Source organism: Dendropsophus ebraccatus, chromosome 15, assembly GCF_027789765.1.
Source record: "Dendropsophus ebraccatus isolate aDenEbr1 chromosome 15, aDenEbr1.pat, whole genome shotgun sequence".
NCBI lineage: Eukaryota > Metazoa > Chordata > Amphibia > Anura > Hylidae > Dendropsophus > Dendropsophus ebraccatus.
The window spans coordinates 34,463,553-34,489,411 of record NC_091468.1 but is presented as its reverse complement, the minus strand read 5'-3'; the positions used below and the strand labels follow the sequence as shown (position 1 = coordinate 34,489,411).

The window sequence follows — 25,859 nt, the reverse complement described above, 5'->3', positions numbered from 1 at the left end:
ACCGAACATATTTATTCCATACATTTGCATTCCAAAGCTATGTCTCACTAAGTAACACGTAAAGATAATAACAAAATCATTTAATGTAATAATTTTGGTTTTCAAGCAATGTAGATGCATTCAAAAAGCCGTTCTCTGGGTCAACAGAAAATGTGTGTACATCATCTGCATCGGGTTACGACATGCTGTCAATAAGCGACAGCCCCGGTGTGGTGATCCATCTACCCCATATGGCAGTTTCTTTTTAAGTAGATTTCTCTCTCTAACCTTATAACCATATTTGCTATGTTTGTAAACTAGGTTGTAGGTTGAGTGGTGATGACTGTATCCAGCGTGCCGCAATAGTTTTCCTAGCCTGATACAGAACCCGCTGCACTCCCACCATTGTGTAATCATCCGCTCGTAGATTTTCTGTAAGACCCAATATGCAAAATGCTTTGAGGAGTACTTTTTCATTTTTTTGGAAAACATCTAGTGCGCCCTGTGTGTGTAGGTGTCCTAATACTTTTATACAGTGTACCACTTAGTGTATGTGCTCGTATTTTATCTTTCTTGAGTCCTGACTGATGTGACAGTGTCTAAATTTTACACATTAGTTAAGATTAAAAAAAAAGGCACGTTGACACGTGCTTTCTAGGGCGTGCTGCATCCCTGGCATATTTGTGGGATTTCCTCCTCATTGACTTAAATTGAATTTTCACATGTTGTAATGTGATCTTGTTTTGTCATAGGAACATTTCCTAGGACTACACAAACACAAATGTCACCAAAACTACAAGGGAAAGGGGGTGCTGTGTAATGGGGGGCATCACTACCTATGATAACATGGCTTTATAAGGCATTCTGCATAATGCTGTGGGTGAGGGCTTTTTCTTCTATGTGTTTATCAACCCCTGGTCCATGGACGCATGCCAGTGCTAGACTCATTCAGAGCAGGATGCTCTGCCGCCGAGCAGTTGCCAGGAACAGTGTCATATGAGATTAAAGAACCTGCCACCATCATTAGTATTTACAGGGACTGCCTGCAGCTAGGACATTCATAGTGGTACCAGGCTACTTGTTTCTGTCACTTGCATTGCAGTGTTTTATATTTTGGGATATATTATCTTACTTTGTATTTCACACTCTGCAACCATTGTATATGTTCGACTTCTGTGAAACTAAAGGGGCTTCAAAATCAGTGATTTCTAAGACTACTAGCAGAAAACTCTGTAGCAGACCTGGATGTTGTACGTCCTGCCGGCCACATCCGGCCCACTAACTAGCTCTGCCCGGCCCGCATTACAGCATCTGTGTTGCTAAATCGATGATAAGCACAGAGTGTCAGCAGTACTCTGAACATTAAAGCCCCTATTAAACGGAGCTCGCTTGCTCCTTGTTCCCCACTCGCTGCCACTGCTATTGCACGCGTCGGCAGCGAGCGGGTGAGTACAGGGGGAGCTGCAGGGGGGCTGCCCAGGTAAGCGCTGGATCGTCCGGGCAGCCCATAGCAGATGACAGTGGTCTGCTGCTGACGCTCCTATTCCACAGAGCTGCCGACTCTGTGGAATATCGTTCATGTCGGCTGATTGTTGCCTTCTATTACACAAGACAATTATCGGCCAAATACAGCCGATAATCATTTTGTGTAATAAGGCCTTATGCTTATGCTGTACAGGATTTATGGGGCTTCACTACGCCAGGCCAGGTAAACATAAGGACAGCAGGCACCAGCAAGCAGGTGGTTTTAGCGGCGCCTACCGGGGATGGGGCAGTGCTATTGGAGTCTACAAGAGCCACCTTGAGATGCTGTGAGGGCCCCTCTGCCCCTCTGAGACCATTTCATTTCTCATGTGGCCCCATGGGAAAATTAATTTCCCACCACGGCTCTATAGGATTTGTGAAACAATTGCCATTGTATTGATTACTCCTTTGTAGTAACATAAAGAGCAGGGACAGGCGGCTGTATAGGGAGGAAGCTTTTGTGTTATTCCAGATTCAGAAAAAGGTTGGTGGCTTCTGCTAAACTGTAAAAATTTGTAAAAAAACAAACAACAAACTAAACTGACACAATATAGCCCTGTGTAATAGACCCAGTGATCGCTGGGATTGTGCAGGACTATAAATCATCACATCTCCACATGTCAACGGTGGATACTTGATGAATAATTTATCAGTCATTTAGGTGGCTGTTTACTGCCAGTTATTCGGGTCACACCAATGATCACACCAACACCCACAAGTGACTTTATTCTTTTGAACAAGAGTTGCGCAACCCAGGGGTTCCTGGTCAAATACCCAGGAATCAGTGCAGCCCTAGCTGAATTATTTATACATCACTAACATGGGTGCTGAAACACCGACATGATGCTCAGTGTCCCTCCAGTGCCCTGTGTCCCTCAGTGTCCCCCTGCCATCATCCTCTCCAGCAGCCACAGCCCGCACAGCTCTGGGAGTCAGGTTGTGACATCACCATTTTATCCAGGAAGTGACATCACCATTTTATCCAGGAAGTGACATCACCATTTTATACAGGAAGTGACATCACCATTTTATACAGGAAGTGACATCACCATTTTTATACAGGAAGTGACATCACCATGTTATCCAGAAAGTGACCACCATTTTATCCAGGAAGTGAATCCTTGATGCAGTAATAAGTGCAGGGAAAAAGCACTTTATAAGCATTTTCCGTAATAAGTGTATATTGGTAATTGGTATAACTTTTGGGGGGTAATACAATACTTTAATAAAAAATTTTGCCGGACTTCTCCTTTAAGTGAGGGTTCAGAACAATTAGGAAAGAGACAATCTTTGTAATTCATTGAGATTCTGAAGAAACTACCCCCTCAAAATACCCCCGTACTGACTAATGTTTGTTTTATATCGTTTTTTTATTATCATAATAGTAGTGCAAAAAACAAGAATATTGGACCTGGCAAAGGCTGATACAATAAAGTTTAGAATAATAGCAGTCTATTTTAGGCTACAGTCACACGTTCAGTAGCTTTTCATGACTGTAAATTATGTCCGCAGTCCACAAAAATTTGTCTGTGCTGCATCCATGTTGCATCTGTAATCCGTGTTTTCGGCGGACCTGTAAAACTGATGGACAGTGTGCCTGTTGCCATGCCCTTCACCTATGCTACAAAACACATGGCATTATTTTCTGAGTTGTGTAGAACTGTCTATCTAACCAATGTGGCTTGAATATATGATACATTGTGGTAAAGATAAGAAAAAACAAACAGATGTCGCCAATAACTGAGCGGTCTTGTATAATTTAGCTTTGAGCTTATGCGAGGCAATGTAGTTTAGAACACTGTGTACACTGTATACATTTCTTATCCTTGTACTGGGCTAATGTCAAGGTCCTGTTTCAGCTCAGACATGTAAAATTAAAGTAAATAATGGCGTCTTCTCGGAAACTGTTTTATTCATGCAAAGTAATTAAATTAGATTATTTGCTTCTAGGTTGCATTAAAGTGATTAGCTAGCTAGCCAAGCAATGCTTCACCTGACATAACAGTATTGCACTGTCATTCTGTGGTCTGTAATAAAAAAGCTTCTTAACCTGGGGATCAGTCCGAGTCCCAACTAAAAGCTTCCACCACTCCCTTTCCATTCATAGAGTTTGGACTTTTACATACATTTCACATCTTCCAAGAAAAGCTTGTGAAGCAAGTGATGCACATTCTTGGAGGTCGTGAACCAGCTCAAGTATTTGCTTGGTAACTCTGAGGACTCTCCACATTCCATCTTCTAGCATCTCCATTGTGGACGTACCAAACTGCAAAGGCAGCAGTTCTGTAATTGAATGTCTGGTTGTAGTAGTAGTAGTAGTAGTCACGCTGCATGTGACTTGGCTGTGATGAACCCCTGTAGTTATGCTGTTTCCAATTTTATGGTGCAAACACAGCGAACAGAGCCGCGGGCACAAAGCGCTGTACGTTGGGTAGCGGCTGGGTTATTGCAGCTTAATTCCCATTCACTTTGATTAGCCGTCATGAGGAAGCTCTTGCTTGTGATGGATAGATTCTTCTCATAGCATGAAGGAGTTAATATATTTTTCCTTAATTAGCCAATTTACACGTAATTGTTTTCATGTAGAGATGAGCGCTATTCGAGCATACTTGAATTCAGTCATTTGACATTCGAATAGCGCTGGCTGAGGAAGTTCGATGCAGACCTAGGGAAAACATGGGAAACGTGGATACGGCCTATGGCCTATGGCTGTACCCATGTTTGGAAGCTAAGTCAGCACCTTATGGTACTTTTACATGGAGCGATAATTCGCCCGATCGCACGATTAACAATTTTGAATGAACAATGTTTTTTTTATAACGATCAGCGTTTAGACTGAACGATACATCGTACAGAAAAATCGTTTTGCGATCGCTTAAGCCTATCTCACACATAGGTGAAATCGTTGAAAGACTGTTTACACTGAACGATCTGCGAATTTTTTTGCGAACCATCAACGATGATTTGAGAACATGTTGAAAGATCAAAATTAACGATTTCTCGCTCGTCGCTTGATCGTTCGCTGCGTTTATACAAACGATTATCGTTCAAATTCGATCGTTATCGTGCAAATTCGAACGATAAATCGTTCCGTGTAAAAGGACCATTGAAGGGGTTTCTGGGCCAGAATACAGCTGAAGCCTATTGCTTCCCTGTACCAACCTCTTCTGATTTCACATCTCAGAAGTATCCCTTCCAGGATGTGAGGGTGGGGACAAAGTGTGCAGGCCATAGTAACTTTTCTTTTTCACAGACGAGACAAGCCCGTGACCCTGTTTCCAGTTTACCACTTGCCTTTCTGTTGAACACTTTTGGTAGCTATTAAAGAAGTGTTCCTTTTATTTTTCAAACATTAGTATGTTGCTTGGGCTGTCTATAAATAAAAAAAGAAAAGCTATACTTACCTACCCACAGTCCCCTGCAGATTCTACTGCAGCTGTCATTTGGCTTTTTCTGTTTTTTATCTCTTCTCCCTGCCTATGAGATGAGCAATCAAAGCAGGACTTGCCCGCTCAGTCAATCACTGGCCAAGATGGGACAACGCTGTGACCAGCGATTGACTAAGTGGTTGTAGTTTTCTAGCCATCTGGCCTTGACACAGACACTCCATTTACTTGTCCATTTTTCCTGCTTTCCGAATTTTGCCGAATATATCCCACCCTTTGACAAGAGCCATTGTTATGATATAGCCAATGTTCTTCAGACCGGTTTAACACCAGCATCTGTTTCTCTGAACAACTGCTGTTTGCATGAATCAGAATAGAGTTATTGAAGGATGGATCATCTGACATCTGTGGGGATGGAGTTGTTTTGCCCAAGGGTAGTGGAAACAGCACTTCCCCGTATAACTCTGTTACTATATCGTCTCTCTTTACTGCATTCAATACTTTGATTGTTCTCACTAGCCGAAAAAAATTAAAACACCCTGAGAGATCAGCAAGACTGCATGAGATCTGATCATAGTACTGTGTGTCTTTTAAATTTGTGAAATACATTTTAAGCTATTCCCCGTTAATATTGCAATCACTCACTGCCCGAGGAGAAGGGGAGTGAGGGAGATAAGCAGATATCTTTTAAAAAAAATTGTTTTAACATATAGGGGGCAGTTGTTAAATTTTTTGTTTGCCTGGAAAACCTCTTTAAGCCCATGTTCACACATCACAAAAGAGTGTGTCACAGAAAGGGTGCTTTCACCTCATTTTAATCGGAATGCGGGCACATTCAGGTGTGCCCACACTCCAATTAGCCATAGCACACAATGTAAAGCACGGCCAGGAGCCGTACTTTACATTGTGTGGACAATCTATTTTGTCATTGAATAGCGGCCGCCCAAAATAAACATATCTATTTTCTGTACAGCCGCAAAGAACACCGTCTGTAGTCTATACAGAGTGTTAACCATGCCAGTGTCCTGGTCTGGATCTCCCGATGTGGTGACATCAGGCTGAGAAATACCAGCTCAGCCAGTTAGTGACTGAGGCGGGAGAACGCTACAATCACTGACTGGCCGAGCAGGTTGTGACGACAGTAACTGGACGAAAACAGGAGACCAGAGGCTGGCGGGGGTGTGCAGATAGGGGCAGGTAAGTATAATATCTTTATTATGTTCCCATGCCAAATGTGTCCCAAAATATGTTTATTTGACATAAAAATTTAGTTTTTTTTGTCCATAATAACTGTGGACAGAAAACTGATCTGTGTAGGAACTTTTGCCATTCAATAAAATTCATTGATAATTTTTTTTTTATTTTTTGGACCTGTTTTATGGATGTTGTATGTTCCAAAGAAATAGCCCCCAAAAACTGGTGTGGATTCATCAGGCAGTAGGAAGGATCTTTGTCCATAGCGACCAATCACAGGTCAGCTTTCAATTTACCAGAGTTTAGATATAGTTAAAAGCTGAGCTGTGATTGGTTGCTATGGGCAACAAAGGTCCTTCTGCTTGATGACTCTTCCCATGTGTATACACGGCCTTACTTGTATACAAGCAGCAGTGTTTCCGTGCCCAGACATTTTCTCACGTAGATTGAAGTGATTTATAGCAAATATTTGTTCTTCTTTAATTGCTTTTTGATAAAATCGGTTACCTATTCCCAGAAAGTAGCATCTATCAAATAGTAATTGGCTATAGGTGGTAGACAGCTGGCATCTAAGGCCGATAACACTGAGATGGCAACAATAGTAACTACTCTGTAAACATCAAGAGCAAACAGCAATAAAGGAACAATATCAAATATAAACAGTCATTACCTGCACATAGTGCTACTATATCCTGGGCATTCTCATGGGTATACTGTACTGATAACTACCTGCATGCCACGTTTACCACTCTTAGTACCGCTTATAAAGCTATTACAGTGATCTACAGTATATGTAGCTTTTCTTTTATATACTTTCTATGGACTCCTTTTCCTGCAAATATGAAGCTAGAGAGTCAGCAACCTCCTACATGATAGGAGACCCATGTGTGAGGTTTGTACAGCATCCCTGGGAGCCCAATCGGCACAAATCAGCCGTAAGTAAAGCCCCTATTCCACAGGCCGACTGTGAGGAGCAAACGAGCGCTGTCAGCCTCGCTACTACACGTGGCGGCAGCGAGCGGGTGAGTGCGGGAGGGGATGCAGGGGGGGGGGCTAGATCGTCTGGGCAGCCCATAGAGAATAGTGGAGGACTGCTGCCACCGCTCCTAATCTGCTGAGCGACGGCAGCAGATCGTTGCTATCACAGTCATTTGATCACAGTGATCATTGCCTTTTATTCCACGGGATGATTATTGGCCGAATATGGGCGATAATTGTTTAGTGGAATAGGGCCTTAAGCCCACAACGAACGCAAAATCTTTAGATTGTCTCTGATTGTAATCTTTCAGCATGTCGAAAAATCATTGTTGGTCTTTCGTTGATAATTTGCCAGTCTGCCCTTGTAATAAGAAATCTTTCAGTTGCTTGGGGAAAAAACAACAATTTTCTCTCCCCGCAATTGATTAGTGACCCTATAACGACCACAAAATGATCGTTCATTGGTGAATGTAATGTTAGAATCGCTCTCTACTATATCGCTAATTTTATATAGCAATCAATCATTTTGACGTTTTTTACACGAGTAATCACAGAATAGTCCAGAAAGTATAATCTGACTATATAAGGAACCCTCAAAAATAAACAATAATCACAGTTAGGATCCTATTAAAACTTAACCTTTATTAACTACTAAATGTAAAAAAATACTAACACCATAATGTGCACAAAAAAAACCTCCACCATCACTTATTCGGACCCGAAGTCCACACGCCTATATATATATATATATATAGTAATAGCCTATAAAGACGTCGGTCAACACAGTATAATTAGTTCATAGACAGTATATAAATAAACTGATAAAAACGTCATGTAAACCATCTAAATAAAGTGCATACGTCCGTACATAGGCTAATTAACATAGGAGCAGATCCTTGTATGTGGATAGGTGGTGGGAGTAACAGTCCCTATAGCTCCCTATAGGTGCACCACACTATCCCTGCTCGTTCAGGGTGTAGCGGGGTGATCGCCCTAGAAAGGGCGGCCCCTGCCCCGTGCTACCCCTAACGCCACTCACCCTATAGTATCCCTTCCTAGATACACTCCTGACACCAGTGTTTCGTAATGATACTCATTAGGGGGGTCTCAGTATTCGGACAGGGTGGGTAATATATCCAAAACAAAATAATGTGGCTAAAGCAGTATAACCCAAATAGGTTAGGGTTACTGCACTCACGTGGCCCAATGGCCTCAGGTAACGGGCGGCGATAAGTGTGCGGCTCCTGTCCACCTTTCATCAGTATGGAGATTCAAATACCTTGCGGTCCAACATGCATCCGCCGCGTCACTTCCTACTTCCGGTAAAGTGGAACGCACAATGCGCTCCACAGCCGTCACTTCCGGGGGACCGTCAGCTCAATAATCATGTGACCGCTGTAACTAGGCGACCATAAAACAGTCGCTCTAAAGATATACTGTCTGGAGATTTACATGGGATAGTAACCCAATGCGTGTTACAGACACTGGCAAATGTATGAGCTGAACTATATACAGTAACTTGCTATTTACAACCTAACAACGTACTACATAGTACCAGGTGATATTTACATACAGATATTTACAGAAGCAATAGGAGATGGAGATGCAGCGGGAAACCAGAGGGGGGGCAAGATATAAAAGGAAACAGCAATCCCACAATAGTTCGGGGCATTATATGGAAAAAATACATCCCAATCATATCTCTTATCATAGAAAACAGGCATAGGTAAGCTGCTCATTTAAGCCACTGGGAAAGACCATGCGCATCCGGAATATCCACTCCGTTTCGCGCTGAAGTATAAGTCTGTCCCAGTTGCCACCACGAACAGGGGGTTTCACTAGTTCCAATCCTTGAAACTTAATACAAGCAGTATCTCCTGCATGAGCCGTATTTATATGTTGCGCAATGGGTTTATCGGTCTGATTTATGATATCACGTATATGCTCTCCAATGCGTCGACGAAACTCCCGGATCGTTTTACCAATATATTCCAAACCACAATCACATGTAGCCTTGTACACAATCCCTCTGGTTCTGCAGTTGATGTAGTCCCGCATTAGATACTCTTTGCCTGTCACATTGCTTTTCACCGATTTACTGACCTTTATGTAAGTACAGGCTACACATCCACTGCATTTGAAGGTACCTACTACTTTCCTTTCTAGCCAAGTACCTTGGGATTGTGGGGGAATATAATGACTTTTAACCAGTCTATCACGTAGACTCCGCCCCCTTCTGAAAGTGATTTGGGGCCTTTCACTGATCGTTTCTCTGATGTCCGGATCCAGGAGGAGGATGCCCCAGTGCCTTTCTAGCACCTTACGAACCTCACTGGATGCGGCATCAAATGTGCCTATGACTCTGGTGATGCCCTTTTCCTCTTGCTTTTTCTTAGGTACCAACAACTCTTCCCTCCTGGAATAACCAGCCGCCTGATATGCCTTTCTCAGAACTGGATCTGGGTATCCCCTTTCCTTAAATCTTTCCCTTAGGGCAGTTGCCTGTCTCTGATATTCAATTGGGTTGGAACAGTTTCGTTTAACTCTTAAATATTGTTCCCGTGGTATCCCTAGTTTAAGAGGTTTAGGGTGATGACTATCCCAGGTTAGCAACGCATTGGTGGCAGTAGGTTTCCTAAATATGATAGTTTCAATTTTCCCACTTTCTCCCCTCTGTATAAGAAGGTCTAGAAACGGCAGCTGTGTTTTCTCAATCTCAAAAGTGAACCTTAGTCCAATTTCATTACTATTGAGTAGATCCACAAATTGTACAAACTCCTCTCGACGACCATTCCAAATCAGGAATATATCGTCTATGTACCTTGCCCATAATCCCACATGCTGAACAAGATGGGACTGTAGTTCACCAAAAACAAGCTCTTCCTCCCACCAGCCCAGGTAGAGGTTAGCGAACGTGGGGGCACAAGGGCTCCCCATCGCCACCCCCCTGAGCTGGTGGTACATCTTCTGATTGAAGAGGAATAAATTATGGGCAAGGACATATTCGGTCAACTCCAAGATAAACTGATTGTGTGCCTGAAACTGGCACCCACGTGATCTAAGAAAAAATTCAACAGCTCTTAGACCTGGTCCGTGTGGTATGGACGAATAGAGCGCCTCGACGTCAATAGATGCCAACCAAGCATGCTCATCCAATGTCGGAGTTGGAGCTAGTTTTGGCTGGAGTTGGAGTCGGAGCTAGCTTTGGCTGGAGTCGGAGTTGGAGTCGGAAAAAAATGTACCGACTCAGACTGCAGCTTTAAAAAAAATCTTAAAAAAATGTAGAATTGAATTTTGATATGAATTTTACAAGTTTTGCTCATGAATATATATTATGAGCAACATTCTGATAGGACACTGGCCCTATTACATAAGGGGGGTCATGGAAAAGTTGTCGGTCACTATTTGGCAGTTTGTTTCTGAGCTGAAAGAGTCCATTGTGTGGGGGGAGATCTGTGCTGTTCTCTTCCTGAATGCTGGATGACTGTATATGAGCAGCAGTGTAATATGAATATATCCTGTGTAATATAGAGGAGGAGGAGAAGACATAAGTAGTGTAGGTGTAACTTCTGTCCTCAGTGTGGGGTTTTCTCTCTGGGAGAAGATTGTGTGTTTTTCTTCAGTGTTCTATGGCTGCAGTAGGCTGTGTCTGTACTATGACTACACCAGGCTGTGTGTGTGCCATTGCTACAGCAAGCTGTGTGTGTGTGTGTGTGTGCTATGGCTGCAGTAGGCTGTGTGTATGTGTGCTATGGCTGCAGCAAGCTGTGTGTGTGTGCACACTATGGCTGCAGCAAGCTGTTTGGATGTGTGCTATGGCCGCAGCAGGGTGTGTGTGTGTGTGGTGTGCACTATGGCTGCAGCAAGCTGTGTGTGTGTGCTATGGCTGCAGCAGGCTGTGTGTGTGTGCTATGGCTGCAGCAGGCTGTGTGTGTGTGCTATGGCTGAAGCAGGCTGTGTGGGTGTGCTATGGCTGAAGCAGGCTGTGTGGGTGCTATAGCTGCAGCAGGCTGTGTGGGTGTGTGTGTATGCTATGGCTGCAGCAGGCTGTGTGTGTGCGTGCTATTGCGTGCCCCCACAGTGACCTTCTATATCACTATGTGTGACCCCTTGTCAAGGGCTTTGCACCTATTTTAAGGTGAATAATTGGATTTTTCACCCATTTTTGGTCTTAGTTCTATTTATGAACCAGTATTTGATGGGCGAATATTTTTTAGATGCAACTTTTCTTTTTAAATCTGCCTGTTTCGAGTATTCACCCAAATGTTCAGATAATCTGGGATTAGCGCCCAATTTATCATTTGCGACACAAACAGGTGCAGGCTTACGTCTGGTCAGTAACAGGTGAATATGCTTGCGCAATTTTTTGCATTCTGCGACTTTTTACTTCACATTCACTATGGCAGTGCTACATTTTAATGAATCAGTCAAAAAATATTGGTCCAAAATATACACCAATCCCCATTAGTTGAACACATTAGACTCGTTAGTTAATGTACCCCCTAATGTGATCCACCCTGGAAAGTACTATAAAGCTGTAGTTGCATCCAGCCATATTTCTCGTCTAATGTGGATCTGAATTCTTGACATCATGAATATTGTAAAGTCTATTTGACTATCTCTATCTAAGCATGCACTTGGCAAGCTAGTAAAACCGCAAAATTTAAATCTAATGCAAATATTAGCAAGTGGCCATTGTACTCAGAGGGGGTTTCCCACAATAAACATTTATGGCATACTAAGAGGTTATTCTGTGTTTGCTTAGTGTTAGTCCAACCCATTGCTTGCCGGGATGAAGGAGTTGTGCATATAGAGAAACACTATTATACTCCAGGAACAAAGTTGTCATTGTGGCATCTTGGCCTCTAAAAGTGACCTTGGAAAATGATTCTGGGTCTGCCCAGATAGAGCATGGTCAGTAGAATACAATATCGCTACTGATTCATTGGGAATACTTTTATTTATTAAAACTTTTTCCATTCAAAATTTCTTAAAATATTTCATTGCATTGTTCTGGGAATTCTGCGCCTGCCACTGAATTGGGAGTTATGTTCTAAAAGGAATAACAGAAGAACAAAATCACATAATGATCAAAGGAAAGACGCTCCAGAATTGCAGTATGACAGCTTCTCTTTACTATAATAAGCACTTTCCAGCTTATCACAGTAGCATTGAGGTTTAATTTAGCATTTAGCACGTTTACTAAGATGCGCCCCTGGCGTACGCCACGGAAAGGGTGGGCTCACGCTATGGAATCCGCGCGGAGAAGTTCCAGTGGATTCTGTTGTTCGTACCTGCTTGTGGCAGCGCACATCTCCACCTGTCCCATAGACACCATTCTATGGCTGGGCCGATTCTGCCTTCCGCCAAAAGAATTGACATGTCAATTCTATTGGTGGACAGCGGAATTCGCCCACCTATAGAATTGAGTGTATGGGATGGGCGGAGATGCGCGCTGCCACAAGCAGGTACGAACGGCAGAATCCACTGGAACTTCTCCTGATGGAGACGTCTTGATAAATGTCCCCCTTGATGTGCAGTAGCTTTGTTTATGTACTTCCCCTGATTTCTGTTAGGTAATCCCCACCAGGCACAATTTTCTGTTTGGCAGATGTATCTGCATTACATTTGCACAGGGAACCATTTGTGACCTTGTATTAATAGAAGAGATTTGCTGTATTAACTCCTGAATTTTCTTTTCATGTTCTTTTCAGGATGGAGGTGGAAATCATCACAAAGTGTCAGTCTCTCCAGTTGTTCATGTCCGAGGGCTCTGTGAGTCTGTGGTGGAAGCAGACCTGGTGGAGGCACTGACTAAATTTGGCACCATATGGTAGGCTTCATGTTTTGTCTTGAATATCATTAGACAGCAACCACTTCAATCTCACTGCTCAAGACGAGTTCTATTATAGGGGTCCATTTACACAGGAAGATTATCTGGCAGATTATCTGCCAAAGATTTGAAGACAAACCCAGGAATGGATTTGAAAGGAGGAGAAATTTCAGGCTTTCCATTATTACCTGATCTCTGTTTAGAGTCTGTTTCTGGCTTTGGCTTCAAATCTTTGGCAGATAATCTGTCAGATAATCTTTCTGTGTAAATGGACCCTAAGTCTATGGAGTTCTTCTTGTGCAGGGCTGTGTTCACACATTTGATCCATTGTTGCTGTGATTTTACTGCAATTTGCTAAATTAGGCAAAAGTGTTATTTTACTACAGTTGTGCAAATTATTGTAAAATAGGGCCATCTTGCTGGATTTCACCAAAATCTGGTTAAAATCACATCCAACCATTATCTCCACCAACAACATCTGTCAGTGGAGAGGCAGCAGGAAGGAATTGTTAGTCTCACCATGGGCAGCAACATATTAAAAGTTAGGTTTGAGTGGAATACCCCTTTCCAGTGGCGTAACTAGAAATGGCTGGGCCCCATAGCAAACTTTTGATTGGGCCCCCCCCCCTCCCCCCCTCGATCGACCACTACGCCATCAACACACTCAGCTCTACACAGGTTCTGTACACCATATAAATTACAGTACAGTTATATTGTCCCCCTATAAATGCCCCTTATGGTGTCCCCCAATAGATGGCCCCTGTATTATCCCCCTATAGATGGCTCCCTGTATTATACCCCATAGATGCCCCCTGTATATTCCCCTATAGATGCCACCTGTATTATCCCCCTATAGATGCCCCCTTTATTATGCCCCTATAGATGCCCCCTGTATATCCCCCTATAGATACCCCTGTATTATCCCCTATAGATGCCCCCTGTATTATCCCCCTATAGATACCCCTGTATTATCCCCTATAGATGCCCCCTGTATTATCCCCTATAGATGCCCCCTGTATTATCCCCTATAGATGCCCCCTGTATTATCCCCTATAGATGCCCCCTGTATTATCCCCTATAGATGCCCCCTGTATTATCCCCCTATAGCTGCCCCCTGTATTATCCCCCTATAGCTGCCCCCTGTATTATCCCCCATAGATGCCCCCTGTATTATCCCCCTATGTATACCCCCCTGTATTATCCCCCATAAATGCCCCCTGTATTATCCCCCATAAATGCCCCCTGTATTATCCCCCATAAATGCCCCCTGTATTATCCCCCATAAATTCCCCCTATAGATGCCCCCTGTATTATCCCCCTATAGATGCCCCCTGTATTATCCCCCTATAGATGCCCCCTGTATTATCCCCCTATAGATGCCCCCTGTATTATCCCCCTATAGATGCCCCCTGTATTATCCCCCTATAGATGCCCCCTGTATTATCCCCCTATAGATGCCCCCTGTATTATCCCCCTTTGCAAAGCATATAAAAAAACCCAAACAAACACAACTCATCTAACTTCCCCGTCGGCCCGCATCAGTCTAACAAGCGCTCCTGTGCCGGAAGCACAGGCCAGGGGCGGACGCTGAGCTCACTAGTACCTGGTGGCAAGGGGGGTAGCACAGGTACCAGGGAGCTCAGCGTCCACCGCCGGCCTGTACTTCCGGCACAGGAGCGCTTGTTAGACTGATGCGGGCGCGCTCCGTGCGCCGGAAGTACTTTCCCCGGCAGACACTGAGCCACACTGCGCCCGGAATCCCCGGGACACCCCCGGACCCCAAACAACCGCCGGGTGCTGCAGGCGGGGCCCCGTAGCAGCTGCTACGGCGGTAGTTCCGCCAGTGCCCCTTTCAGTGCTAGGGTATGGTCCATTCTGTGGTCAGGCAGATTCTGCCCTCCGCCCAAAGAATGAACCCTGTCTTAATGACATTGTAATCTATGAAAAAGCAAATACATTTTATGTTTGTTTGGGTTTTTTTGTTTTTTTACCTTGTTTAGCTATGTGATGATGATGCCTTTCAAGCGGCAAGCTCTGGTTGAATTTGAGGACACAGAATTTTCAAAGAAGTGTGTGACATTTGCCAGCAAAGAACCAGTCTACATAGCAGGACAGCAGGCATTTTTCAACTACTCCACAAGCAAACGGATTACCAGACCAGCAAACACTGAAGATCCTTCTGGTGGGAATAAAGTCCTTCTTCTCTCCATCCAGAACCCCCTCTATCCCATCACAGTGGTAAGTCTGAGTAATACAAATATAACTGACTGCACTTTTGGAACTGCACTAGGTGCTTGCTGCCATTGTAGATTCTTAGGCCACGTGCTTTGCGGAGCACAAAATCACGGTTAGGAGGGCAGTAAAAGTTTAGGAGTCCCAGCTGCATGTCTGGACCTTTAGGGTCCTATTACAACGATAAACGATTGCAAACGAGATTGTTTATTGTTAACCTGAAATCGTTCACCGTATTACACAGAACGATGGTCGTTAGTTACGTTCGTTACAACAATCGTTATTGGGATAGTTACTATGATCGTTTACTGATCCCAGCAAAACAATGAACAATGTGCAATTACACTAAACGATTAGTGAACAAATGTGGAACCTGAGCAAACGAATGTGGAACTACAGCGAACGATTAACGATAATTTTAGGTTCAGATCTAAATCAACAATCAACGACACACGAACGATTTTTCGATCGTTGCCTGCAATTACACAGAACGATTATGGTTGAAATTTGAACAATATAACGATTTTTCTCACGATAATCGTCCCGTGTAAAAGGGCCCTTAGATTGGGCAAATGCAGGGACCGTGGTCGTGTTCATAGGTCCATAGACTTTAATAGGTCCATATACTGTACACAGTAGTAAACAATAGTCACAGATATGTGCAAGGTGCATTATTCTTGGAAGTTACTAGAGATAAGCAAATCTTGAGCATGCTCAGGTCCGTTCGAACCCTAGCGTGTGGGATCTGAGTACCGGTGACTGCAGAAGTTGGATGCAACTCTGTCTGCCTGGAAAACATTGCTGTTTTTCTATACTCTTTAGGGCTGCATCCAACTTCTGCACCAACTGGTACTCAAATGCCACATGCTTGGGTTGAGATTAACCCAAAAGTGCTCGAGATTCAGGGAGACCCATCCTCTATGATCAGATATAGCATTGCAGAGTTTAGTCAGACCATACGACACATGTGAATAATATATGTGATACATATACCAGAACAGTCTTATTGAATTCCCAGCATTTGCTTCTTATGAGGTTGGGGGGTCAGGCCAGCAAGGTGAATGTGACTCTATATAACCACCGTAGCGGGTCCATGAAGATTTGTGAAGCAAGTGTGATGGCTGTAGGTCAGATTCAGTTCACTTATTTGTGATAACAGTCATGCATTCTGTAAATGGAATTTATACTTCTATTAACTATTTTTTTTCTTTCATAGGATGTTCTTTACTCTGTCTGCAATCCGGTAGGAAAAGTGGAACGAATAGTTATCTTTAAGAGAAATGGAATCCAAGCCATGGTGGAATATCCTTTATAACAGTGGGGATAAATCTGAGACCTTATGGAGGCCTCCGATGAATCTGTAGGACACAGGGGTAGGTCTGTGCACACGTACATCCAGCTTACAGTGTGGCACTTGTGGTCTGTCTTTTCAACCATATTTGTTTTGCTAGATAGACTAGACCCAGCAAAAGAAAATACAACATTTATAAAACATGTCTTCTGTAATTTGTCCTTTATCTATGGAGAGAACATTGATCACCAATAATAACAAGCCCATAGGTATATACACATAAACTCCTGATGGCAGAGATGTTGTAGTGCCACCATAGTAGAACAGATTTGCTGTCTGTTCTAGTTAGGTATACAGGTGTCTCCTGTCTGTTCATTAGCCAGGGATAAGCAGCTGCACATCAGCAGTCATGTTCCACTGGGGCTCAGGCCACACAAGGGATATATGTCGCCCTTGGGGCTGGTGTTAGGTAGTGCTGTTCTATAGTAACCAGTTGTTTTTAAAGCCTACATATACATATTTCATTTCATTGTAGAATATATTGCATCAGATTATTACTGACACAGATAACACACACCATCTTACCTTCTTTATTACTTTATTCTCACACCATCTTACCTTCTTCTTACTTTATTCTCAGTAAGGTTTTTGTTGTTTTTTTTCTTGGCGGGGGGAATAGTGTGTTCCACCTGTAGAATTTAAGCAATGTTCACTGTAGCCTGTACCTTTCTGCGTGAGGTACAGCGCTAGTGGCCACAGCTATACTATAGTTTAATTGTCTTTATATGTAGTTCATTAAAGGGGTTGGCTTTTTTATAGTTAAATAGTTCAGTATACAGTATAAGTAAGTGTACTCGCTGCATTTACTGACCCCCCCCCCCCCAACCTTAGTCTTTGCATACAAAATTTTGTGCAGCCAGTCACCCATTAAGTCAGCAAAAGTTCAAAAGTTTTGTACAAATTACAGCTTCCAAGATTTCTGCTCTGCTTCTAGGTATTGAATGGGAATTGTTCTGTACTGTAACAAGCTATTGTTTACTTGATTGATTTTTTTTCTGCTTTTGCATAAATTCTGTAAAGAATATGTCAGATTGTTTATTGTGTAACCTCCATCACTTACCATGATGGATTAGTTTGGAATTTTCTGTGCTAAATGAATTCCTTGCCATTAACTCTGGGTTATTGTTTATTGTGAGTTCATTCATATACCTGCATCCGTGTTCCTTAACTCCTTTGGACATTTGAGACTGTGCACAGTGCCCAGAAGGCCAAAGCTGCACTGAATGGAGCCGACATTTATGCCGGGTGCTGCACACTAAAAATAGAATACGCCAGGGTAAGTCTCCTTCACTCTTTTGCCTTACTGTCTCCGCAGCTGCAGTGACATTAACTACTTGTTTCATTGCTTTCAGCCCACGCGTCTCAATGTTATTCGAAACGACAATGATAGTTGGGATTACAGCAAACCCTACTTGAACAGGCGAGGTAGGAATTTCATAATATTGGCTTGGGTAGGTGTGGGGTATGGTTCTGTTCTGGTTAAGGTCCAGGTTTTGGTATAGTTGTGGTTTAGTAGTTTCCTCTGTGGTGAATCGGTCAGATCCCAAGCAACGTCCCCACATGCTGACATGCTTGCAGCACCGTCTCTCTGAACAGATTCATCTCTGTTTTACCTCCTCTCACTTTCTATCTGAACACTGAGGGAAGGAATGTATTCTCTATCCATAAACTTGCACGCTGCATCTCAACGGACAAGACTTTATTGTCAAGCTGGACAAGGCAGTCAGAAGTCTAGCGGAGGATCATCCAGCAGGCTGACTCTACACTTCTTCACGCACCACATCGGCATCAGCTCTCCGAAAATTTCCTTCTTAGAACCACAGACTTGCAACTCACTTTGACTGCATTCTGCATGCATCATCACCACCACAGGCTCCTACAGATGGACATGGGAAAACACTCTCCATACATGCATGGATTGAATATGGTATCATTGCTACATGAAAGCTGTCAGCTGGATATACATTGACTTAAGTAATGTAAGTGCAAAATCCTCATTTTCAGGACTTTAGAGGAATGGCCTATCTTCTTATTGTATATGGCTTCTCAGCTACATGGTCCTTTTGATATCTAGAATCTCAGTGGATATTAAATAAATTCCACATTTTGATCTGTACGTTTCTCCTCTATATTTTCTATCATGTCAAATTTTTAGTAAGAATGTTTTCCTGTCATTGTTTAGTTAGACTTCATAGATGTGATGCAAACCTCTATACTGTGAGAGTATACATTATTAAGACTGGGTAGCATTTACAAATATATTAAGGAAATATAATTATATTTTAGGCCCTTGGCAGACTTGGCCACTGTATGGTGAAATATATTAAACTGTCGAGTGTAACATGTCCCTGGACAATAATGATCTTGTATAAAGGTCTAGTGGTTCTTTAATTTTCTTGTAAAATGTGTTTCTCAAGATCCCTATTCCTTTGCGGTTTACATGACTTGCAAATTTCTTTTTACATTTTATATTGAAAGTCTATAGAATGAGTATCTGTCCCTGTCACAATGACTGTTGTTTCTAAGGTTCCTTTGAATAAGTTAACATATTAGAATTCGTTACAGCTTATATTATCTTAATACATCACTTCATTTAGTTAAAGGAGTGTTCTGTATCTTGCATTGTACATAATACATTTGAGTTGTCTGGCCACTCAAAGTGTGTATGTAATGGCTCAGGCTGGCATAAAGTTGAAAACTGTAATACTCACCTGCCTTGCCCCAACCATGCCAGTCACAGCTCAGCAGCATTTCCTGCTAACATGTCAGCACGCGGTAAGGAAGCTCCCGCTCAGCCAATCGGTGGCCAAGGCAGGTCACCAATATAACAAATGATTGGCTAATCAGGTGATTTGTACATGTGTATCAGGAAGCACTGCTCAGCCAACACTGTTAGGATAATGTTGTCAGGTGAGTATCTCCCTTATCTTCCCTTTTCCATTTACTTATTCATATAATTTTTTGATACAAAATTTTGTACAGATTTCAGTTTTCAAGATTTCTGCTCTGCTTCTAGTTATTGAATGAAAATCTGTTCTATACTGTAACAAGCTGTTGTATACTGGATTGAGTAATATATATGTATATTTTTTCTGCTTTTGCATAAATTCTGTTAAGCATATGTCAATTTTTTTATTGTGTAACTGTGGATTGTTAATTGTGAAACCATGTAATACAGGTTAATAATGGATTATGCTGAGACCTCTTGAAAGGAGTCCTCATTGAAAATGGTGAAGCTTATAGTAGGAATAAGGTACTGTTTAAAGCATGTGATTTGTTATTTTTATTCCTGCCATGATATCATGTTGCAAATATGATAAAATATAGCTGTCATAATGTAAAAATGTGCGGTTTACGATAGAGGGAGAGAAGCTCTTTGATGTACAGGTTTATGGGATCTGCAGCATGATTTCTAGTTATATCTAGTTTATTCAGTAACTTCTGCTAGGACTCCTAGGAGAGACAATGAGAGTCCTACTTAATCTTCCCACATGGACTGTTTGATCAACCTTATCTGTACATACATGACACGGGAAAGATGGTCAGCCTGTGTGGGCAGGGTATGCAGGACTCCTATACATGGCATAACGCATCCTGTAAACAAGTGCCCATCTTATAAATCGCCTATTACAAGGCTTGACTCTGACCATTTCTTTCATTGATTGTCAGCTGCAAATCCCTATTTACGCAGGGAAATGATGAAGTCAGAATGAAGCAATCGGCTGATAACAACTGTGTGTAATAGGACCCTTAAAAAGACAACAGTGGTGTGGAGCATACCTGTCAAAATGTTCGGGTTCAGCAACGTTACCTGAAGACTACACCCTTGGTTCCCCTCGGCTGCAGAAGTTGGATGCTGCCCTAGGGACTCCTGGAAAACATGGATCTAGCCACAGGCTCATCGTTTGATTCCTCTAGGGAGGCATCCATCAAATGATGAGCATTTCGGTTCGAATAGTTACATAGTTAATACGGTTGAAAAAAGACACATGTCCATCAAGTTCAACCAAGGAGGGGATGGATACAGGGAAGGGGGAGGGGTGATAGGTTCTATACATATGCATCTATATTATTTTGGTCTAAGAACTTGTCTAGCCCTGTTTTGAAGCCCTCTACTGTTTTTGCTGTGACCAGATCCTGTGGTAGACTGTTCCACAGATTCACAGTTCTCATGGTAAAGAAGACTTGTCGCCTCCGGAGATTGAACCTTTTTTTCTCCAGGCGGAGGCAGTGCCCTCTTGTCCTTTGAGGGGGTTTTACCTGGAACATCTTTTCCCCATATTTCTTGTAGGGGCCATTTATATATTTAAATAAGTTAATCATATCTCCCCTTAAACGTCTGTTCTCCAGACTAAACAAATGTAATTCTTTTAATCTCTCCTCATAACTAAGATGCTCCATTCCCCTTATTAGTTTAGTTGCCCGTCTTTGTACCCTCTCCAGCTCTAGAACATCCTTTTTATGAATCGGGTTCCAAAACTGGACGGCATACTCCAGATGAGGCCGCACCAAAGCTTTATAAAGCGGTAATATTATATCCCTGTCCCGAGAGTCCATGCCTGTTTTAATGCATGACAATATCCTGCTGGCCTTGGCTGAACATTTTGACAGGTTTGCTCAGCACTAGATAACAGTGTTATACTACAGCACACAAATGTCCTGGTTTCTTCGATCAGTTCAGTCTGACTTTACCCTGCTCTTTACTTAGCTGCTACCTGTCTGCGGTGCCTCCAATAGCCCAGGATGAATCACCATCAGTCTGCTTTAAAATAGCACCCGTCAGTATCCCTTGTCATATTTGCTTCAGTCTTGTGTTCCTTATGAAGTAACAAGTCTTAAGTAACTTTTCATAGAACTCTGCATTGCGCAATTTCCTTGTTAGTTCCAGAATTAAAGAAATAAATTGGACATTTTCCATTCCATAAACTCAGAAATTCAAAGAAAGAGTAATGTTTTCTTGTAAGTGTTAGGGGGAGAGGGCACAAGCATTTATGCAAAGTATGAAGAGATTAGCCAGGTGGTAGCCCCCTCCTCCTGCTGATTCTAGGTTCTGTTTTTAAAGCATTGATGTCCAGTAGGGACTTACTAATCCATATTTAATACACTAGTATAGTCTGAAAGATAGACACCTTAGATATGGTCCTTCTGTTTGATAGCCTGTTTGATCTGTGACATATAAATTGCTTCATTTCCTAAAAATAACTTCTTCTATAAAAAAAAGCCCTTTGGTCTTGGCCACTAGGTGTCTCACTTTCCTGCAGGTTGCTGTCCACTGTCTGTTGTCAGGACAATTTTGTCTGTGGCCATAGAGGCGCAAGCTAGCTAGTGCTATGCATAGGAGAGAGAGAACCTGGGCTATGTACCTGCAATTTGTGAGCCTCCAGAGGGTCCATACTGGGCCTCAAAGGTAAATCAAGCCTTCCCTCTTATTATCTTCCACCCAGTAAAAGTTTGGGAAGCTGTGCCTTGTGTAAATATCTGTGTTTAATGACTGTATGTAGACAGTGCTGCCTCCTGAATGTACCCACTTCCCCTACCTTTATGCTTGTCATCATAAACAAAATTATGTGAAAGCTTAAAACTCCATATATTTCTTGCTGTGTTGCTGCAGCTTCTTTCCTTTCTGCACATCAAGTGAATTGATAATTCCTTTCAACCCATCCACATGACATGTATAGTAATGTACTGTGTAAGTCATTGCACTGCACAGTGTCAGTCTGTTTAGTCCAGTGTCGTTTTACCAGCACAACAGAGAGGAGTAGGTGCTGCCCCATGCATTGGCCAGACAAAGGTTGAAGTGCCTGTGTGACTACTGCTTTCAAATACCCCATATCTAAGAAATAGCTGTACCCCAGTTGTCAGTCTATGCACAATGCAGAGTTCTAAATAGAAATGATCCAGAATTGTTATCTTATAGAAATGCAAACATTCAGTAAAGATGATGTATAGACATCTGACAGCTGTTCTTTACATGGTATCTGGCACCAGACAAGATGCTTTATGGCATTTTGCTTCTTGCTCACCAATCTGTATTGTGTCTATCGTGAAGGAAACAATATGTTCCTAAAATTGTTCACTATAGAAAATATGTACATAATGATCTGTTCTTGTTGTATCATGCTTATCGAGAATGTCGGATTGTTCTCTAGCTTAAGTTGATTGTTCCCTAACTTCTCTAGCATGACCTGTATGTGATTTATTCTTCTACAATGGATAATATTGTTCTATTTCTTTTGTACATGCATGATTTCTATTTCTGTCAACTGTAACAAATGTAAAAAATTTTTATAAAGTGTCCCTGTGTTTAAAAAAAAAAAAAAATTGTTATGCAAATACATGTTAAGTTTTTATTGGTGGGGGGGATATAGCTGGGAGAAGGGTGCAGCTGAGCACTTAGTTCTCCACCTCCCTGCACGATATAGACTTATAATAGAGATTTTCTTGTGCAGCAATATTGATATTGGAGAGAGCCAGCAGAGAGATGCTCGGCAATGAACTATGTATACAGATTGAAGGTCTATTCTTTGGTAGAAGATAGTTGTTGTATTCAGGGGATTCGGTGGAATTTATTTAAGGCAAACAAATATTAACTATGTAATATTTACTCTGATACATTGCAAAGTAAACCATGGCTATGGGGCTGGAGTTTCAGAGATTGTTTGCCTATATCAGCTTGCCAACCCAACAAACGTATGGGATGCATCCATAATAATTCATATACATATGTCTAGTTTCATATTCTGGTACTTTTGGCTATTTTTTAATTGTACATATTGATTGAAGAAAATACATTTTATTTGTAGGATCTATGTTTAACTTTATTATTTTGCCAGTTTTAGATCGGGGCAAGGGACGCCAGAGACAAGCCATTCTGGGAGACCATCCCTCATCCTATAGATATGATGGTTATGGTATGTTATATTAATATGTGCTGTGATGAAACCTGCTGGTAGGATATCCTTTCTTTGGGTTGGTGGGAGGCTAAAGAGGACTAGTTGGCACATTTACTGCAATAAAATAAAGGTAGGCCAGTGTATACATCCAATTGAAGATGCTCTGATATACCTTTGCACTTCATAGGTTACTTTATAAATATAGACTTAAACTTTATTATATTTTCTGCTGCCAGTATAAATTATGCTTGAAGGTCATGCTTTAGTGTTTCCTTTGTCAAGTAATGACACTTCCGGTCACTTGAGAAGTTATCTTATTTAAAGGGGATTATCCTGCGTTAGAAAAACATGGTCACTTTCTTCCAGAGAAAGCACTACTCTTGTCTCCAGTTCAGGTGTGGTTTACAGTTAAGCTACATTCACTTCAATGGACCTGAGTTGCAAAACCCATCCAAACTGGGGACAAGAGTGATGCCGGATAACCCCTTTAAGATATTTGTAAACCCTAACCAGGATATCTTAGCGGGCCTACTGCTGTTTCCCTATCAGGCACAGAATAATAAAAATAATAGTAACCCTTTCGCATTCACAATATTTTGTTTGGTTTAAGGGGGTATTCCACGCAGAGTTAACTGTTAATATAATGCTGCACAAGCACAGAACATAAAACACAGCGTATTCTCACCTTTCCGCACTCCCCCAGTGTCTTCATCCTTCTTCAGTCCTTGGCTTGAGAAATCCACTTCTGAGATGGACTCGTCTAGCAGCGGCAGCCCACTCAGCCAATCACTGACTGAGATAGAAGAGCTCCGTGCCCAATCTCAGTCAGTGATTGGCTGAGCAGGCTGTCACTGCCAGACGAGTCCATCTCAGAAATGGAGGTGGAATTGTTCAGCCTGGGAACCAAAGATAACCCGGGGAAACGTGGAAAGGCAAGAATAGCTTTTTTATGTTCTTTGCTTGGGCAGCAACATAAATAAAATATAGGCTTTTTTGCAGGTTCTTTCCAAAAGAAAATTCCTCATTTAACCATTATTACACAGAGGCTATACTCACACACAGTTATACACAGACTTTACTAGTTTACGCAAAACTAAAATGTCTGCTAACAATTTGTTAATTTTACAACCATAATTGCTGTAAGGCTGAAAATATAGCCAAAATACTTGTTAACATGGCTTGGAAATCGAAACAAAAAAAAAGTTAAGGTTGAAAAGAGATATCTATTTTTTTTTCTATAGGAAATCATGGTCCATTGTTACCATTGCCAAACCGCTACAGAATGGGATCTAGAGACACTCCAGAGCTGGTTTCTTACCCTTTGCCCCAGACCTCCTCTTCATACATCCATGGTGGGCCTCCTGTTGGTTCAGTAGCCATGGTTAGTGGCCTCCACCAAGAAAAGATGAACTGCTCTCGGGTCTTCAACTTGTTCTGCTTATATGGTAACATTGAAAAGGTAAGGTTGGTCCAAGGAACTGCTTACCACTTTTCTTTTTTACAAAGTGATCAGTAAATTATACACATTGCTTTCTTTCTATTTAGAGTATAAATCTAAAATATGTGCTTGTACATGTTTTCTGCACTTAAAGGGAATCTGTCACTAGGTTTATGCTGCCTTTAAATGAGGACAGCATAAACTAGTGACAGAAATACTGAACAGATCGGTGTATTACTTAAAAAATTTGGTTCGGCCGTTCTCCTAATATGCAGGAGAATAAGATTCTTGCCCACCCCTTCCCCTGCCCACCAGCTGCTGATTGACCATTGACTTACTATACACAGCATGGATAGATAACTGTCAATCAGCAGCTGGTGGGCGGAGTTTTCTGCTTCTCATGAATAATGAGGATTATAATGGAGAGGAGTACTTATTGTCCATGTTATTCAGGAGGATACCTCTGAATCAGCTGCACAATGTAATGGATACATCTTTCTGCTCAGCTTCTCTGACACTAGTTTATGCTACCGTTAGACAGGACAGCATAAACCTGATGACAAAGTCTCGTTACAATACTGCTCATGCACAGCCTGTTAGGGCTGGATATGTTTATAAAGAGCAACTGTGTTGAGAGAAATGAGTTGCTGTTAGGGCTGGGCGATATTGGCCTAAATCAACCCACTTGCCCGTGTCAAACTGGGGATATTGTTTTGAAAAAGTTAAAAAAAAAAACAACAAAAAAAAAGTAACTCATTGAGCAGCAACTCAAGGTTGTGAATTTAGTCTATTGTCATTATTAGGGGGTCTCAGCAGAGTTATACAGCTACGTACACACAGGAGGGGAGAGGTCTCTATAACAACCAGTCCATCTCCCTCACCAACCTACTTTCTGAGCTAACCAAATACAAGACTTTATTCAATTACAAAATATATTTACGAAAATCTGAGGCAATTAACATTTCCCTGTCCCCTCCCACAGTCCATTTTCTGCCGATACCTTTCTTAACGATTTGCATACCCCTGTCCTTCCACCAACTTTCCACCCTTC

At 42.1% G+C, this 25,859-nt stretch overlaps 1 protein-coding gene across 2 annotated transcripts in view; it reads left to right on the top strand.

Annotated features, from left to right (window-relative positions):
* Positions 1-25,859, top strand: part of LOC138774574 (heterogeneous nuclear ribonucleoprotein L-like) — a 48,062-nt gene that overhangs the window by 3,360 nt on the left and 18,843 nt on the right. The window contains exons 2-8 of one of the 2 annotated variants that reach the window (XM_069955588.1): positions 12,776-12,894; positions 14,895-15,132; positions 16,343-16,430; positions 17,659-17,753; positions 17,830-17,902; positions 23,317-23,388; positions 24,612-24,829. In XM_069955588.1, coding sequence (XP_069811689.1) covers positions 12,776-12,894; positions 14,895-15,132; positions 16,343-16,430; positions 17,659-17,753; positions 17,830-17,902; positions 23,317-23,388; positions 24,612-24,829 — 903 coding nt within the window. Of the gene's footprint in view, positions 1-12,775; positions 12,895-14,894; positions 15,133-16,342; positions 16,431-17,658; positions 17,754-17,829; positions 17,903-23,310; positions 23,389-24,611; positions 24,830-25,859 lie in introns of both variants that reach the window. The other variant, XM_069955587.1, reaches the window with a different exon arrangement.